Below are 17,379 nucleotides of genomic sequence, written 5' to 3'. Positions count from 1 at the left end.
ACATATTCTCACTCCCCTCTTCTGGCTGCACTTGCACAAGTTTTTTGTTCCCCCTTCTTAAATATGTCATCCCAGAGGCACTACCACCATTGCTGATGAGCTCAGTCTTGGCCAGTGGTAGGTCTGTCTTGGAGCTGGCTGGCATTGACCCTATGGGATATGGGGGAAGCTTCTAGCAGTTTCTCACAGAAGCCAGCCCTGTAGCCCGCTGCTACTAAAACCTTGCCACGCAAACCCAAGTCCATATATTCTTTTTTAATTGTGTCATCAGAAGCAAGAGCTTGTGGAGGGACAATTGGGATGGACAGGATAGCACCAATGCAGGTCTGTGAGCTATGATGTCCCAGGAGAGATGTCTGCAAGAGGTACGAGTCTCAACTCAGCCGATCACAGCCTGACATCAAAGCAAGAATTCATCTTCACGTTAGTACTTATTTGCGTTCATCAGCTTCTCAGCTTTGAGAGCTGCAACATTTCCTAGTATCTGAATTTTTACTGTCTAGCTTAACCTCTCATTTTGAAAAGAGAAATAAAGGAATGCTTGCAAAGCTGCTGGTCCCTGAACTAAATAGTACTGAAGGCTTTGCCTTCCATTTTCGATGCCATCACTTCTTACAGTAGGTACTATTGCCCAACACTGTAATGTTCCCACTTTTCCTATGAATTTATGAAGACAGTGTAATATTGCTGTTGTGGATTGTGCAATGCAACTGCAACTGCTTCTCAGCAGTTCAGTGCTGAATGCTTTTATCTGGGTCGTTGTCAAAAATGTCATCGGAACTTCCTCTGATGCCAGCAGGTCAATCCATAAGGACAGTTGAAACAAGAACTATGTCTAGCTTCAGTTCCCTGTCAAGCCCTTCTAAATGATGCTGAGAAAGGAAATACCCTGTGACAGCAAAATAGCTAACGTTCAGAATTTTATTGTATATCTCATATTTTTTAAAGGTTTGCTTTCAAAAAACTACTCTGCAGGATTATCTGAAGATCTCGGCTGTTTTAAAAGTGAATCTTTTAGCTCTTGTGTTTATAGGTACAGGAGAATTCCTGCAGAATTAAAAAACAGAGGACTAACAAAAAGAACAGAGTGTTTGTTATTTTTGAGCTAATCTCATGATTTTTGGTTTCCTGATTCATGATTTTGTCATGTTGATGGTAATATGGGTGTCATGTAATGGAAATGAACAGTCCCTCCGCTATTTCTGCTTCTGCCTAAATACTCCTGTTTTTTAAAGCACACAACTCCTTAATTACTGGTTGCTGGGACTAATCGCACAAATAAGTTATATTTTTATAGGGTTTTTTTTGCTGACTATAGCTATGTTATCCTCTGTGTCCTGAGCCTGCCTCTAATGTGGCTACAGCGTTTAGGGAAAATTTCTTTTTAATGTGAAAACTGCAGGCTCAAAAAGGAAGAAATTTAATTCTGGGCAGTCTCCAGCTTCTGCTCTCACTTATTTGTTCCTGAGTTTTTTTGGTGAGAAACAATGAGCCTGAATTGTGATGTGAATTTGAAAAACAGAGAACTAGTACAGTTTTGCTTGCCTAACTTCTGTGGTAAGAGGAGCCTTGTTTCCAGAGCCTGGAACGTATTTCAGATGCATCAGAGGAGGGAACATAACGGTATTGCTTCCAAAAACTGCTTGGATTATGTCCCAAGTTCCTCTATCACCCACTTCCAGTCCCAATAAAAATGAAACATGAATAACAGTAGTGAATACCGCATCTCCTTCAAACCCCAAACGCAAGATGTGCTTCCTGAATGTGGATGTTATCAAAAAAAGCAAGCTGAGGAAGTGGCTATTACCATGGAAAATAGAAGAAAACAACAGAATAAAGAAGAGCATGTAAACCTCATGCAAAGAAGAGAAAATATCCACAGCTAGAGTAAGGCTCCGAACAAGTACTCTTCCACCTCACAAATGTATTTGTAGAATTTTTGGGTTTTTCTTTTACTTGTCAAACCTGGACCGTAGCTAATCCTAGCCCATACATATCCAGGACTGTGACATGAAAATTTGCTTGGTCAGGTTTTTATCTCTCTCTCTGCAGAGAGGACTTGTGGGACACTTCTATCCAGAACCTTTTGCAATTGTTGTTTGACTCGGTACTTGACCCAAGGGCAGTCTTTCAGTTTATAGAGATCTCGGAGACAGGGGAACTTTGCACAACTTTTAAGTCCCTGGGAGGAGATGTGTTCAAAATCAAGCACACACTGGGATGTTTTGCTTGCTTACAGTGAATTTTTGGGTTCCATATGTCATGTGATCCCAGTACTCTCTTTCCGTACCAAACTTAGCCTTTTAATAGGCAACTTCAGAATTTCCACAGAAACTGCCACTTTCAAAATTTGTGAAACTTTAAGAATTTGGGAAACTGAAACCCTTTAATTTTTTTTTTTTTTTTTCATTTTGTTTTAAATTAATGCCATGTAGAGGTACTGGATACTTGCACACTCAGATCTGATGTTTGCCAGATTAGTGGATAAATATTGTGCAATCCTAGATCTATTTTATCTGCTATATATATACCAAGGAGGCACATAATTCCTTGCTCCAAATGAAAAGCAAGGAAGCTACTCTTCTGAGGGAAGCTGGCATGCCATGTTATCCCTTTTCTAGTCTCACTCATCCTAGTTCTGGTGGACACGCTCTTCTGAAGGCCAGGCAAAAAAGCAACCTTCTCATTCTGCATCCTGGGGACACACCCACACACAGAGATACTCTCATCAAGGATATTTTTCTTTCTCTCTCATGATCAACTGAGTCAGTGCACCTAGTCAGCAACTGGCAAATAGCGTGTCTTACAAACACAAAATAGGCCATCGCAAATCCCACGTGAGGATGAAGCCCATTGCTCACTCGAGTTCTCATCTAAATTGAGGGCAGAAGTGAGGAGTAAGACCAAGTGGTGTTTATTTCTTCTTCTTTAGTTCTTCTGCCCTCTTAAAACCAAAGATGGCTCTTCTAGCATCCCAGGATGACAATCTCAGCTTTTTTTTTTCCTTTGCTTATCTGCAACCATCTGCATCTGTCATTAAGCTAATAACAGTGCTTGTTTTCCAGATCCCTTAAAAAGGAAGAGAAACCTTTCAGAAAGGTACTAGCACTGGAAATCCTACATACAGTGAACTAAAACCCCTGTCTTTACATCCAAAAAATAACCTCTTTCTAATCATTTTTGGAAACCAATTTCTCCAGTTGTGAGCAATAGTATCCTATTAGTATCAATGGGTCTACTTGTTTGAAGTATAAAATATGTCCTGGGTGCTGGCCAGGGCTGCACAGAGTTCTTCAGGCTCGAAGGTTTCAGACAATTTCAAATTAAGGATTTGCTGTTTGTTTTCTGTTTCTTTTTACTTTCCCCTGGTTTCATGCTTTTTCAGGCTTGTAGTTACACTTTGAGCAAATTCAGTAAGAAGTAAGTTAATTGGTTGAATAGGTTGGGGTCTTTCATATCATGCATCTAAGGTTTGGTTTTTTTAGATGATGGAAGCTAATCTTATCGGTTATTATAATAAACTGATGTAAAAGTTTGGAAATTAGTCATTTGAACCATGTCATAGCTATTCCAGCCTTTCCATTCTAGGTCAGATTTTATCAGATTTATGCTAATTTATCTGCATTTTCAATAAGTAGTTTTCATGTTTACTCAACAATGTTGTACCATCTTTTCTTGATGAGGACCTTTTCTATGCTGGCACAGCAGTAGGAAACAAACAAAGAGTCTGGGATAGAGATCAGACTGGTATCCTGTGCTCTGGTTGATCTTCTGCAGCTTGGGTTAGCCTTTTGTTCCTACTACCTCTGCTCATAGCTCTTCTAAACCCTCTCTACTCCTTGTGTTAGCTATCTTAGCATTTCTAGCCTAAATTTATTTGCACTCAATATGGAATAGTTAATGCCCATTTGGACTTGTACCAGCATTGTCCTAAGGTATAAATAGCTCTTCTTCACGGGTTCATTTATAAAGATCATGCCTGCTCTCAATCCTCACTTATCACAGTTAAGGAAGTAAAACTCTCTTTAGTTTCCTCTTGTAAGATCGGCCCTCCATTCCCTGATGTGCCTCACAGCACCTTCTTTGTATCCGCTCCTCTCTGAATGTTTCTCCTTTCAGAAAAGTTTTCAGAAAGATTTGTGACTTGGTTATAGACATAACGTAGACATGTTTCAGAGGTCTTCAAAAATAACCATGGTGAAGCTGGAAATGGCCAAACTTATCCTTCTCCCCTTTGCTTTGATTGTTAGAACTTACTTCTTATGATTTAAATACCAGTGTTTTACATTCTGCAACTGAGCAGTTTTTGCTTATCATCTTTTTTTTACCTGCACCAGAGGACCAGGTGTTTTGACAACACGTGTTGGCTGATACTGTCTTTCTTTCCCAGGGTGGTTCAGCTTTTTCTCCAGCATCCATTATTTCTAAGAGGAGAGCACAGACCCAAGCAGCAGTCCTGGCTGAGGATGTGGGATGCCCTTCATCCACCAATGAGGAAATTGTAGACTGCCTCCGCCAGTTGCCTGCTCGTGTCCTCAATGATGCACAGACTAAGGTACACCACAGCAAAATATCAAGGAATCAAAAAAGTTCCCATTGACACAAAGCTGTGAGAAAGCTTGAAAAGTAGATTGGGCTGAATTCTTGTGAAAGAGGAACTGGACTAGCTTTGGTGGAGTGATGCTGATATCCATGACATCCACCTCCAACCTATAATTACTCACAGCTTGGTTCTCCTTTTATGCTACTTTGACCGCATCTTCCAAATTACATCTAAATATAATTTTTACCTTCTTTCAGTCCCCTCTCATCTGCCCCTGGGTGTTAGTCTAGAGGAGAATCAAGTGTCTGTAGCTTCAGTAATTGCATTTTTGCAGAAAAGGAAGTGGGTAGGGATGTCAGACCTCTGTCTCTTAAGTGGGATACTTGTGAAATCTGCCGTATAAACGATTCTGGAGATGGATCTTTTACCCACAGATTAAAACACCCACTGGCAATACATTTTCTGATCAGGACCAGCATAGATTCAATTCTATTTTAAAACAATATTTTTATGACTATAAGACCATCAATTCTCTTGGCCTATTCAGCTCATTTCACCTACTGAGACTGTCAGCAAAAGCATTGTTTCCTGCCAATGGTGAGTTTACACTTGCCTTGACTGATCACTTGTTCACTTGAAGGCTATCATCAACTCAGTTGTCAGAAGCATGAATAAAATGTAAATGATCAGGGTAACCTAATTTAACTGCACTATTATTGCTTTTTTGCTAATCTAGCTCCTAGCTATAAGCGGCCCATTCCAGTACTGGGGTCCAGTGATGGATGGAATTTACCTTCGGGAACCTTTAGCTACAGCCCTGCAGCGCCCTCAACTTCAGAAAGTAGATCTGCTCATTGGAAGTGCTCAGCAAGATGGGCTGATCAGCAGAGCTAAGGCAATCAAGGTAGGAAGAGACTCACTGTTAATGAACTGGTGGTGTTACTGATATTATAGTGATTATAGTAATCATATGCAGCCAGGACAGGCGCTTTTTGATTTCTACAATTTGTGAATGATACTCCATGCAAATAGGTGAAGGTGCATTGTCCATCTGCAGCCAGTCCCATTTAGACTGATTAATGACATTATTATATTTGTTGATTAACATTACTGGGGGAGATATGGAAAGGTAAGAGATCAGCAATGATTTAGCAGGTATTAATATGCAGCAGAAGTCTTACTGTTTCTAAAATCCTATTTATGTTGTAATTTCAGAAGTATCTCACAAAGAAGAAAGAAAGCTCATAACTTGGTTACGAGGTCCTTCACTGTGTAGCAGGGCTAAGTCAGTCTTGTCCACGCCAACTTTTTTTTTTCTTACAGCAAGCTTTTTTCTCTCTTGCCTTTAAGAAGTACACTTTCTTGTGAAGACAATTCTGAATATTGGCTAGCTATGACTAAGAATAGCTCTTGCCTGATGTGTGGGCTAAGGTTTCAGAGCATAAAATAGTGAAATAAAAAAGAGTTGCATCCATGCTGTACTTTCGACATAAAAGTTCTCAAAAGCATGAAGGTCTACCCAGAGGGATTTTACATCTTCTTGAGAATCTTCTGGCACTGGCTGTTCTTGAGACAGCATATCAACTTCTTCTAGTTCATTTGTTCTTCTCTATGATGGGAATTACTTTGAGGGTTAGCTACATGAATTGCAGGTCTGTTGCTATCTTTCTGTAACTGTGTGGATTTCATCTCTTAGGAGGCAGTGAAAGGTCAATCCCAGCTTCTCTTTGCTGGTAGCCAGTAACACATAGACCAATTTACTTCAGAATAATGTCAAAATTACCCCTTTGAAATAAGGCTTTTTGACTCACCAGAATTAAGTTCATATTGTTTGTTTAGTCTCCGTCAGAAGTTTCCTGCTTTTATTTCATGTATCTTTCTCTTTTGGAATCAATTAAAAGAGGAAGTCAGTCATAGGAAATGGACTGTGACGCTGGAGGCTTGCAGATAATGATCCAGACCCTGTGAGAGGGGAATAAATCTCAGTAACCTCATTACAAGTCGTGTGATGAAGACTAGGAAGTGAAATTCTTTCCTTTACCACTATTTCCATGTATGACAGTTGTCTGCAAAACCAAACTGAAATTCCATGATGTATTAAATATTATGCAACAAATCATGATCTTAATGAAAGACAAAAGTGCTAAAAGCCAGCACTGTCAGGTTGAAATGAAATGAAATGAAAAGGAAAAGGAAAAACATTTGTAACTGAGAGCTCAGCAGTAAAATGTTGCCTTTCCAAAAAGAAAACCTGGAATATCTTCATTTAAAGGCTTGCAGAAACTAAAATTGGAAGGGGACTTAAAAAGTTGGTGCAACTCTACCCTAAGAAAAGGTCATGTCTACCTCAATCTGAGAGACCTGTTTTAAAATCTCCTACTGTTCGAGATCTTCTGATCTTCTTTGGCAAGTGTTTAACTCTCCTTACTTAGAAGGGTAGTTAACTTCTTTTCTAGCTATTTTAGCAATCTTGTCTAGTTGGAAATGTCCCTGCTCACCGCAGGGGGGTTGGACTAGATGACCTTTAAAGGTCCCTTCCAGCCCAAATGATTCTATGATTCTGTTACAATAGTACCTACCTTACTGCTACTGCTGTAAGTCAGATTCCAACTCTGTTCCAGAAAACTCCTAATGTTCAAGGCAGGTGGTTGTATTTTATTTTCTCCATTTTGACATCCTTATGCAGTTTTCATGTTCTCAGAAAGAACTGATGATTTTTTAATGCAGATTTTCCTCTATTTCTATTTTCCTGTCTTCAGGTATTTAGGGCTTGAGGGAATATGTCTGTCTTGACCAGTCTGTACTCCGATCTTCAGATTGTTTTCTTAAAGACCTGCTGCAAGGTTAAAGTTTCCTGATTTCTTCCTTGTCTGTGCAGTTAGTGTATTAATTGCTGGGAAACCATAATGCTTCCTTTGTCATTGAGCTATTTAAGAACATGCATTTTCCAGGTCATAAAGAGCATTTCTACATCATAGCCATGACCGTGCATGGTTGCAGTCAAAGTCAGATGATAAAGTCCTGAGTAGGCCACAGACATATTTAGCTGCGGTGCAGAAACTGGTGCGGGTGGTTGTTGTTACCGAGAAGACTGCCCCATTTCCTCTGTCATAATGTCATAAGGGATGTTTGATCTGTGCTAACTGTCCTCTTCCCATACAGACCTAGAAGAAGGATTTGAGACAATCCACACTCTATCCCATTCTTCTATTTTATTTGTTTTAAGGGTTCCCTTGAGGTAGAACTGACTTGCATCTTTCTGGGAAAACCCAAAGCTGGTTTTACTGATACACTAAGGGCTTAGCTGGTGGACAGAGCACTGAACTCAACTGAGGGAACAAAGGCATAGTTCCTAGTTTGCCTCTGAGTATAACCAAGTTATTTAATCTGTTCTACAAAGAGGGGACCAAACCTCCCTGGGATGAAAATCCATTTGTAGTTGTGCTCCAACTCTGTAGAGAGAAGAATCATGCATGTATTTGGGTAGATAAATGGCACAGCTAAAAGGTCCTGTGGCAAGTGAGTGGAATTGGCAAAGTCCTTCATTTTCATCTCTTTAGGATGGCTGATTTCAGTGTAGTCAGATGCAAAGATGTAAATTTAGTCCCTGCTGACCTGTTCTACCAATTCCTGGGAATAACTGTGCTGGCAAATTCAGACAAGGCCTTGCTCTGTTAGTCCTTGGCTTACTGTCTTAATACTGATCCAGTAAATAGTGAGGAGACACTTTTTGCCATTTGGATGCAAGCAAGCTTGAGATGTGATGCAAATCTTGTCACCTTAGAATAGAGTTGCATGCAAGTTTTATAAACTCTCAGCAGTTGAGTTTTAGGAGTGAGAATAAAACCTCTAGATTGCAACCAGACCTGAAGGTGGTAAATCCAGTTGGCACCATGTTGTTCTGTGGGAGCTTACTGGCATTTGGTTGTGTTGGGTGTCTCTGTACTCCCACTGCAACACTGTGCTTATGCCTGTTAAGGCCTTTACTATTAAAAATGAAACAGAAAGACAGAAGGCACCACTTATGTCTTAGCAAAACAGTTATGTTCAATTTGTTTACAATTAAAGGCTGAGGTCTCTCAGTGATGCTTGCAGCAGAGAGTAGGCTAAAAATTTGTGCTCAGTGTCTTGCCCGTGGAAAAGAGCATTTTATGGCATTCACTTGAATACTTATTCATGTGAACTGAGACAGATTTACCACTTCCTGGAGCAATTTGTACTCATCTCCAGTGCAGCCATCAGATGGTGGAAACTAAGTGAGAAACAAAGTAGAGTTCGTTAAGGGAATGGCAAGTGGTACCATTAGGTATCATTATGTGGCATATGGAGCAGTTAAGCCTGAACCCATTAACTGCAATTCCCATGGCAGACCTTCAGGGATATTAGCTTTGAGCAGTCATAGATTAGGGCAGCTGAGCAGAAACCTCTAAAACTGTTGATTTCAATTCCCAACTGGACAAATTTTTATCCCTGTGCTATATGTGATGCTCAGGTGGGAGGATCTAATGGTTCCTACTGGCATTAAATATATGGATTCACCTGCTCTACTCTACATCTGTGTTTGTATATACATGTAAGTCATTATAGCTCATAAGTTTATATCCTCCATATGTCCTGTGCCTACCATATAATCTCTACATTGCTAGGATTGTTAACTTTTCTTTTAGTTGGAAGACTAAGATTGTACTTTATATGTTTTCTTTCTTTTTCTTTCCCTCCTTAGTACAAGTCTAGTTGACTACAGAACCCAGAACTAGGACATAGGGGAGTGGATAGATAGGAATATAGTTTGTTTACCTCATGTAATCAACTGGATCTATGCAGACCAGAACTTCCATCCTGCACTGTATTATAGTCAATTAATTTCTTTATGGATAAAAGTATTCAACAACATACAACAGGTGGCAGATACCTGTATATTAATTGTAATGACCAGGGGAGCAATGTCCTGATAAATTCCATCAATGAGGAGAATGGGCTGATATCAGCTCTTTACTTCATCTTGCAGCTAGCTAGGATCCTTGAAAGACTCTGCTGAATGGCTGGCAAGTCTTTCACCATCTTCTGTGACAACATTTATCAAAAGCCATTTAAGACCTAAGATCTGTACATACTCTGTTAGTGTTATCACTACTCCAGTTTGTCAGAAAAGTACATTTTGTCCCTTGGTAAATATAGACATTTGGTCTACCTACTGCTACAGTTTCTTTTTAAATAAAACACTGGACCTGATTCATTCATGTGCTCCAGAAGCTATGCTGCAGCAACAAGAACAGTAAGCGTTATTTAACTCATTATTTAGGCAATGTTTATTATGGCTTTGTATCACCAGAACAGTAGGAAGTGGTGCACCTATATTTAATTATTTTCTTACTTACTTTCTAAAAAAATTTGAAAACCCCGCTATAACTCTGAGGTCAGTTGCTAATACCTCTTTAAAGGTTAGCAGAATGTAAATTATTTTACATAATATGCAGCTGTTTCTATTAATCTGATAGCAGCTGTTGTATCTACTGATATTTGAAAATTGTTCCTTGGTCATGTATTTACTAATGGGAAATATTTGTTGTACATGGAAAATTGGTCAAATTGAATCAATTTCTGAAAAGTTAAAATGCTTTGTCTTTTTAATGTTTCATGGGTTTTATTTTGAATGTATTGTTTTGTTTTGTGCTATCGTGTTAAAGTCGGATGTCTAAATTACATTATATTGTAGCCAAAGTGACACTTGAGAAATCATGTTTCAGACAGTACTATTTTAGTGTTGGTTGAGATGAAAAATCTCAAAATGTCTTACAAATGCCTGTTCTGTTTCTCATCCACCTCTGCCTGTTGAGTCCTCTTTCATCTGATAACACATCTCAGGGACCCCACTCTATTATAAATGATTGCTGAGAAAAGTCACCAGAATTTTGGGGCCATTTTGAAGATCACAGAAACTAGTACATAGGTGCAGTAAAAACCTAAGACCGACCACACTGACTCAGATCAAAGTCCCATTTAGCACAGAATGCTGTTGTCAGCGGTGGCTAAGAGTGGATGTTTGTAAGAATAGGGTAAGCAAATCTGATACTTCTGCTAAATGCTCTCCAAACCTCTAGCACTTTGCAGCTCAGGGACTTCATAGGCTGAACTTGTCTTTCTGTATTTTAAAACCATCAACTGATTTTTATTTTTTTTTAAATTCAAAAACTTGCTTATGAAACTTCACCTTCACCTATTTTGGCATCCGCAAAACCATGTGGCCAGAAGTTCCTCAGCTCAACCATATATTGTATGATGGTCCATCTCCTCTGTAGTTTTCAACCATCGTGTTTATTTGATTCTTGGTAGTTGATGGGGCAGTGAAGGATCAGCTCCTAGGGTGCATAATCAATACTCTAAGGGTTTTTTTCTTTCCTTTTCTCTCTGTTTTAAATAACCATGACAGGTGCAGAATAAGGTAATAAATCCATTTAAAAAACCAAACAACAAAAGGAAAACATTGCATGAAAGTTGCTTTGTACAGGATGCCTTACACATAAGAGCTTGGGGTCTGCACTGACATGGAAAAGCATCTGTTCTTATCCATAACTGCTAGCCAAATCCACCAGCCCCAATCACCAAATGAGAGATTTCTAATTAGACAGCAGCAATGCTTCTGCTGGTTAGTAGGGACCTGAATTGATGTGTGCAGAAGCTGATGGAAAGATTGGTTTTGAATTCAGTGAACTTGCAGTCGGGTATTCAGTGATAATTTCTGCAGATAATTTTTGCAGAAAAATATACGTGTCCTTGCTGTATTTAAACTGAATGATTTTGCAGACAAGTGTGCTATGCAGTTTCTTATGTGGCATTTGTGCACATGAAGTGACGTGTCAAGTGTGAATTGCAGATCTTTTTCGAAGTACAGCTGGTTTACTAAAACTGGCACCACATGACTCTTTTCACATTGCATGGGACAAAATCTAGCAAAAGAAGAATTTATTACAAATACAAGGAAAATTGCCAAGATCTTTTTGGACCCTGGGATATTTGGTAGTGTTTTGAAATCCCTTGTAAAGTCATTTCATCAAAATGCACAAAGCCTTAGAGTACATCAGTAAGAACAGGTCTCAGCCTCACCAGACAGGGACTTATTTTCCATCTGTCATTTTTGTGAATCTGTTGAAAAGTAATTATTCCCTCTGTACTTTCTGTATAGGGTTGTGGAAAGACCTTCTAGGATTGTGATGAAAACCAGCTGTGGGCCATCAAAATAATGTATTCAGTAAAGCATCTATGGTAACTGGACTGGGCAGACACCAGTCTATTTTGCATCAGACTGACTGCCCAAAATAATACAGGTTGTTTATTAGAGCTTTCTCTCTGGAGTTCTTATACCAAATTTCAGCCAGTGTGCACCTGCAAGGTGCCTTCTTTAGAATGGACTTGATCCGCAGGAAAGTTCAGGCTACATTTTTTTTCAAGAAGTTTCTCTGTTTCTGAACATAAAATAAATTCTTTCCAAAAAAAAAAAAAAAGTGTAAAGTCTGAATTGATAAAATAAAAAACTTTCTCAAAGAAAGATGTGTTGAAAACTTCCAGCAGTCTTTAGCTTTGGCAAAAATGAGATCGGGCATGCAGTTTAGCATAGAAGGTGGTCCCTCTGCTATCAGTAATTCTGCTGTGACATGGACACTCTGCTCTAGGGAAAATGCCTTTATGTCAGGAAAGGTTTCTGACCAAAAATCTCAGGAAAAGGGCATTTCACTGTAGTTCTCTCTGAAAGGCCCTAGGGGTTATGAAATTTGAAGATCATGGCTGCTACTTGCATTGGGATTTGGAGGAGGGAGATTTCCCTTCCAGGGCTAAGGCAGGTCTTATTCCAGAAGGGATCTAAATACAGGCCTCTTGGCAGCCACATTTCTTTCTAGGTGTTTCCAGAAGAGGCAGAGTGATACAGCCACGATATGGCTATATGGCTTGTTCACTTTCTGGAATTTCCAAAGGAAAGGCGCAATATCTCTGTCTTCCCTCTAGTTTTCCTTCAGAGAACTCATCAGAAAGACAGCATTGGGCACACCTACAGTGGAGAACTGTTCATGGAAACTACTTCTGTGAGAGCCAGCGGGGTTTCTGTAGTATTAGAGCTACATCTGCACAGCGCGGTACCTATGATTTGGACTTACTAGATCAGGAATTCAGTATGGTATGCTTTGAGGAAGCCAATACTGCTGGCTGGTGACAGCCTTCAGAACGCAAAACTAGGACTGTCCCCTACTTCTCCCCCTAGGAATCAGAGATCACAGCAGAAAGGACTCGTTCCAGCAGAGGGAGATCTGAGCCTATATTGTGCCATTAAAAATGTATCTTTTGTTTTTGTTTGTAAATTCCATGTATGCATTTTGTTCTCAGAAATTTGAAGAAAGTCAAGGAAGAACCAACAGCAAAACAGCCTTTTATCAGGCCCTGCAAAATTCTCTAGGAGGAGAAGACTCCAACTCGTTAATTGAAGAGGCAGCTACATGGTATTACTCCCTCGAACACTCAACCGATGATTATTCATCCTTTTCCAGGGCTTTGGAAAATGCCACACGGTAGGAAACTCATCCTATTACAACTGTGATTGGGGTTAAGCGAGGTTTGTTTTGCTTATCTCACATGTGTGTTTATATTCTGAAAAACTTGAGAAATTCTTATGCAAATAAACAGAAAATGGAGAATATGATTTCATTTTCCGTGAGGTTTCCAATGTCGTTGGTAAACAGAAATTGAACTGACTTTTATGACTTATGAAAAGTTTGAATTGTCTTTCCTGAACTGTATATTGGATTCAGACTACTAATGCTTCTTTGTGTACTCTTTCATACCAAAGATGTCTTGGTTGTTTGCTCACTCTGCATCAACTATTCCTTGAGTCTTTTCATCCCTGTTACAGTAGAAGAACTAATAGACTGGCTTTTACAAATAGTCACCTAATTATACAGTTAGATACTTTTCCTAGTTTTTGGAAATTTGGAGAGTGGTCAAGTTTGAAAACTTTGATTTCAGCAATTACATTAATTTTTATATTATGAAACCCACAAAGTGTATTTCTTCACAATGTCAGGCTTTCTACAGGTTAATATCCTGTGTAAAACAATGAAGCATTTGTGAATGTTTGAAAAGGGTCTCCCAATGCCATTCTGTGCATTGCTAGTCTCCATTACCCATGGCAGAAGAATCCTCTTAAGGTTATTAATGTATTTCCTTTGCCTTTGTGTAATCATTTATGCCAGTGTACAGTGATTGTATAATGTCACCCAGTCTGCATTTTGCTTCCTTTGTGTATGGTTTGCCATGGCCAGAGAAAGCAGCATCAGGCAGTCTGATGGTTCTGTAGGAAGTTGTCTTGTGGAGGTGAAAGAAGAATGCATGATATCTGACTCTTACCTTGTTTGATCCATCAGAACACACCATAGACTCACAGTGCCTCCCAGCCTCTTCTGAAGGAAATAATTGTGATGAAATGTCAGCAGATATATGAGCAACTTACCTCCAGTACATACACTCCCATACTTTGAGTTGAAACGTTGCAGGCAGGGACCGTGGAGAAGCGGAATATGAGCAGTGGGCCATGTTCACACCACCTAGTGTATATGCCTTAATTGGGTATGGCATCAGTGTCCAGCAGTTCTGGATAACCGTCACTTTGAGAAGTTCATTCCCGAGTTGAACCAGGACTCCACAGCAGTCATGACAACTATGGTAGGCCACAGAGACTGGTGGATGTCTTTAGCTTGGATCGCGTGGTGGTTTGGTCTGCAGAGAAGACCATAGATTTTGCTCTCTCCCTCATGAGCAGCCAGTTTGCTTTAGCCAGTTACAGACCTTGGGCTGCGTCAGGGTGGGCCCATTTTTCTGAAAGGAGGCAAACTAAGGTGAAATCTCCTTACCGCCTTTTCCTGCCTCTATGCTAACTTGGGGGCTGAATGTTTAAGTGGAACAGATTTTCAGAAAATTAATCAATCCCAATCATTCCCCTATTCCTGCCTCTGCTTCACAAGCAGATTCATTAACAAAGCTCTTAAAATTTCTAAGGTGATGTGTTTTATAAGCTGGTAGTTTGAGTCCTAGTGTGCCCGTCCAAGCTGGTTCACCTCTGTTCTGAGCTAAGACACCGTAACCACAAGCTCCTGGTATCTGCGCTTTCAGTGTTACAGCTTTCTGTCCCACCATAAGCCTCTCCATGAGACCTTAGAGACAAGATTTTCCTTTCAGTCCTCCATCAGAGTTGCAGAGTCCAGGGAAGCCTCAGGGAGCAGGAGATGAACAGGAGCCAAGATTCACTTGGAAACATCTGATCCAAGACAGCAGTGACCAAATCTGTTTGGGGAAGGTTTCTGGGTGGTCCAGGTGTGCCAGTGCATTGAGGTCACAGAGTAAACAAGCCAGAAGGCTGTGGGTTGAGCTTTATGCCATTTATTGAGTCTCGTGCTGTGCCGCATTTGCCCTGCCTCGTAGCCTGTCCCAGGGACAGGCCACCCATCGCTGCAGCGTCTGGGGCCACTGCATGCAGCACATCTGGAAGCACTGTGGTTCCTGGGCATTAAAGCCAGAACTTCTTTTCAATCTCTTTCCATCACCACCATTAACCATGAGGCTACAATTCTTTAGTCAGATCAGTAAGGTTTTAAGCCATAATAAACCGCTGGAGGACTTAAATTTTAACCCTTCTTCCCATCCAGAGATAACTCCATAAGGAGCTGTTGTAACACAGCGCTGTCACATTTGATCATCCACGTTCAGCCCAGGGCTCAGCGTGGTGCAAATGCTGACTTTTGCAAAGCTACGACAACTAGCACACCACTTGCTTGCAGCAGGATTTTTTAACTCCTCTGGTTCTCAGCCTGCGAGCACCTCGCAGCAGCCTCGTGGACATAAGGATGACCTGCTTGTATATGATATGAGACAAATGACTTGTCTAAGGCAAAAAGTGAATGGCTTAAAGAGTCACCATGAGCAAACAGAAGGATGAGTAGTGAAACCAGGATGTCTGATGACAGTCTTTCGCTTTAAATATGTTGGAAATTACTCCAGCTACAACAGAAAGGAAGGGGAGACGGTAGTTACAGAATGACAATCACCTACATCAGTATCACATACATGGTGGACAAAAGAGGGGATTGGTTCTGGTTTTTTCGTGTTTGGTTGGTTGGTTGCTTTGGGTTGGGTTGGGTTGGGTTGGGTTGGGTTGGGGTTTTTTTTAACAAAAAACTTACTACCAGCATAAATGTGTAACCCAAGAAAACTTCTATGTCAGGAAATTACAATTAATTGCTAAAGTTTTATCAGGATTGTGAAGTGTGAGAAAGAAACATAAGTAGTTGTTATAAACTACATATATTGTGCAAATTTTGTGACTTTAATATATTTCCACTTTTAAAATTGTTTCAGCTGCAATTCTCCAGTATTTTGCCCAGGTATAAAATGAGTTTCATTTTCTTTTTCTTTCCCTTTTTTTTTTTTTTTAACTCTGGTATTCCATGCCTGTAAGAAACAGACGTCTCATTTTTGTGGTTACTATTTTTTAATTTTTTTTTTTTACTTCCCCAGAATGGCGGACTTTTTTCACACCCAAGCACCAACTGAGAATCAGTTTTGAGTGTATCTCAAAACATTTCTGGAGAGTTGATGCTCTCCACAGACTCCCTAGTTTTCAAAGACCCTTTGCTCCTCTAAAACCTCATGCTGGTAGGCTCATGAAGAACAATAATATTGGTTTCATATGGGTGTTGTCAACCATAACTGTCAAAGAGCATTGTGGTCAGTCAGCCCATAGCTTGTGGTCTCACAGATGGGCTTAAAATAAATTCTGCTGAACAAAGATAGCTACCCAAACAGCGCCTTTCATAATCATACCAGTTAAATATAGCAACATGTTTTTATGCTTCTCTGACACTGTTCTTTCTTGCCATCAGTCATTCTTTTTTTACCTACCAAGTCTGAAGGAGCAGTTACCGTTTCAGATTCACTAGGCTGAGAACTGAAAGCTGCCACTTCCGCAGCAGATACGTTTGTGTGTGCTCATGTAGTTATGGATATGTGAACACTCAAAGAGCGCGCCGAGTCTTCGGGCACATGTAGAATGAGAAGTGGTGAGATATATATATATAATATAGCCTTGAGGAATCATAATGAGATATCTTCTGGTAAAGTGTTCTGTTTTCTTCCTGCCCCTCTTGAACTGCTTGTGCTCATTCCAGATACTGCTCACCCCACCTTCCAGCCTCACGTCTTTTGGCAATGGAAGCTAGGAAGGTTTGGATACATTTGCTTCACTCATACCTTTGCATTGCAATACCTGGTGATAAATTGATCATTTAACTATCTCATTGCACTCTTCTTGTTTAATCTTTCTCTACCAGACGTACTACATCAGGTATTCCATATTGATAAGCCCTGCCAGAGGCCCTGCAGGATATCTCCAAAAGTGGTCTCTTACCTCTTCCAGCTCTGGAAACTCTACCAAAAAAAATCACACAGATCCAAATGCAGAAATGATATTACTGATCCTTAACCCAGGACATATATAAGTCCTTTCACTAGATGCCATTACGACCTGGTGGTGCCAGAAGAAGGAGCATTATACTATTACAAGCAGAAACCTCCATAAACTAGACTGAAATGGGATTGGTTTTTTTGGCCAGGATAGTCCTTATGTGTCAGATCTGGTTTATTTAGTATCATTACCATTGTTCAACACTTCATAAAACAGCAATTTTAGTGAATTCTAAGCTGTACTGGGCTCATAGAGAGTTAATGTGGTTTACCTCAGTGGACTTGAAGGCAGAGATATGAGCTGTTTTGGAAGATTTAAAGAGGGCTATCAATAT

The 17,379-nt window shown here is 40.0% G+C and overlaps 1 protein-coding gene across 1 annotated transcript in view; it reads left to right on the top strand.

Moving 5' to 3' along the window:
* Positions 1–4,390: 4,390 nt before the first annotated feature.
* The window catches only part of LOC104166662 (thyroglobulin-like), a gene marked incomplete at both ends in the record, with an annotated part of 26,801 nt that continues 13,812 nt past the window's right edge, over positions 4,391–17,379 (top strand). Inside the window, 3 exons of the mRNA XM_009706675.1 lie at positions 4,391–4,555; positions 5,280–5,447; positions 12,920–13,101. Coding sequence (XP_009704977.1) covers positions 4,391–4,555; positions 5,280–5,447; positions 12,920–13,101 — 515 coding nt within the window. The remainder of the gene's footprint in view (positions 4,556–5,279; positions 5,448–12,919; positions 13,102–17,379) is intronic.

This window comes from Cariama cristata, unplaced genomic scaffold, assembly GCF_000690535.1.
Source record: "Cariama cristata isolate BGI_N322 unplaced genomic scaffold, ASM69053v1 scaffold20628, whole genome shotgun sequence".
Lineage (NCBI taxonomy): Eukaryota > Metazoa > Chordata > Aves > Cariamiformes > Cariamidae > Cariama > Cariama cristata.
Note: the sequence above shows the minus strand (reverse complement) of the source record. Positions and strands in the feature narration are given on the sequence as shown.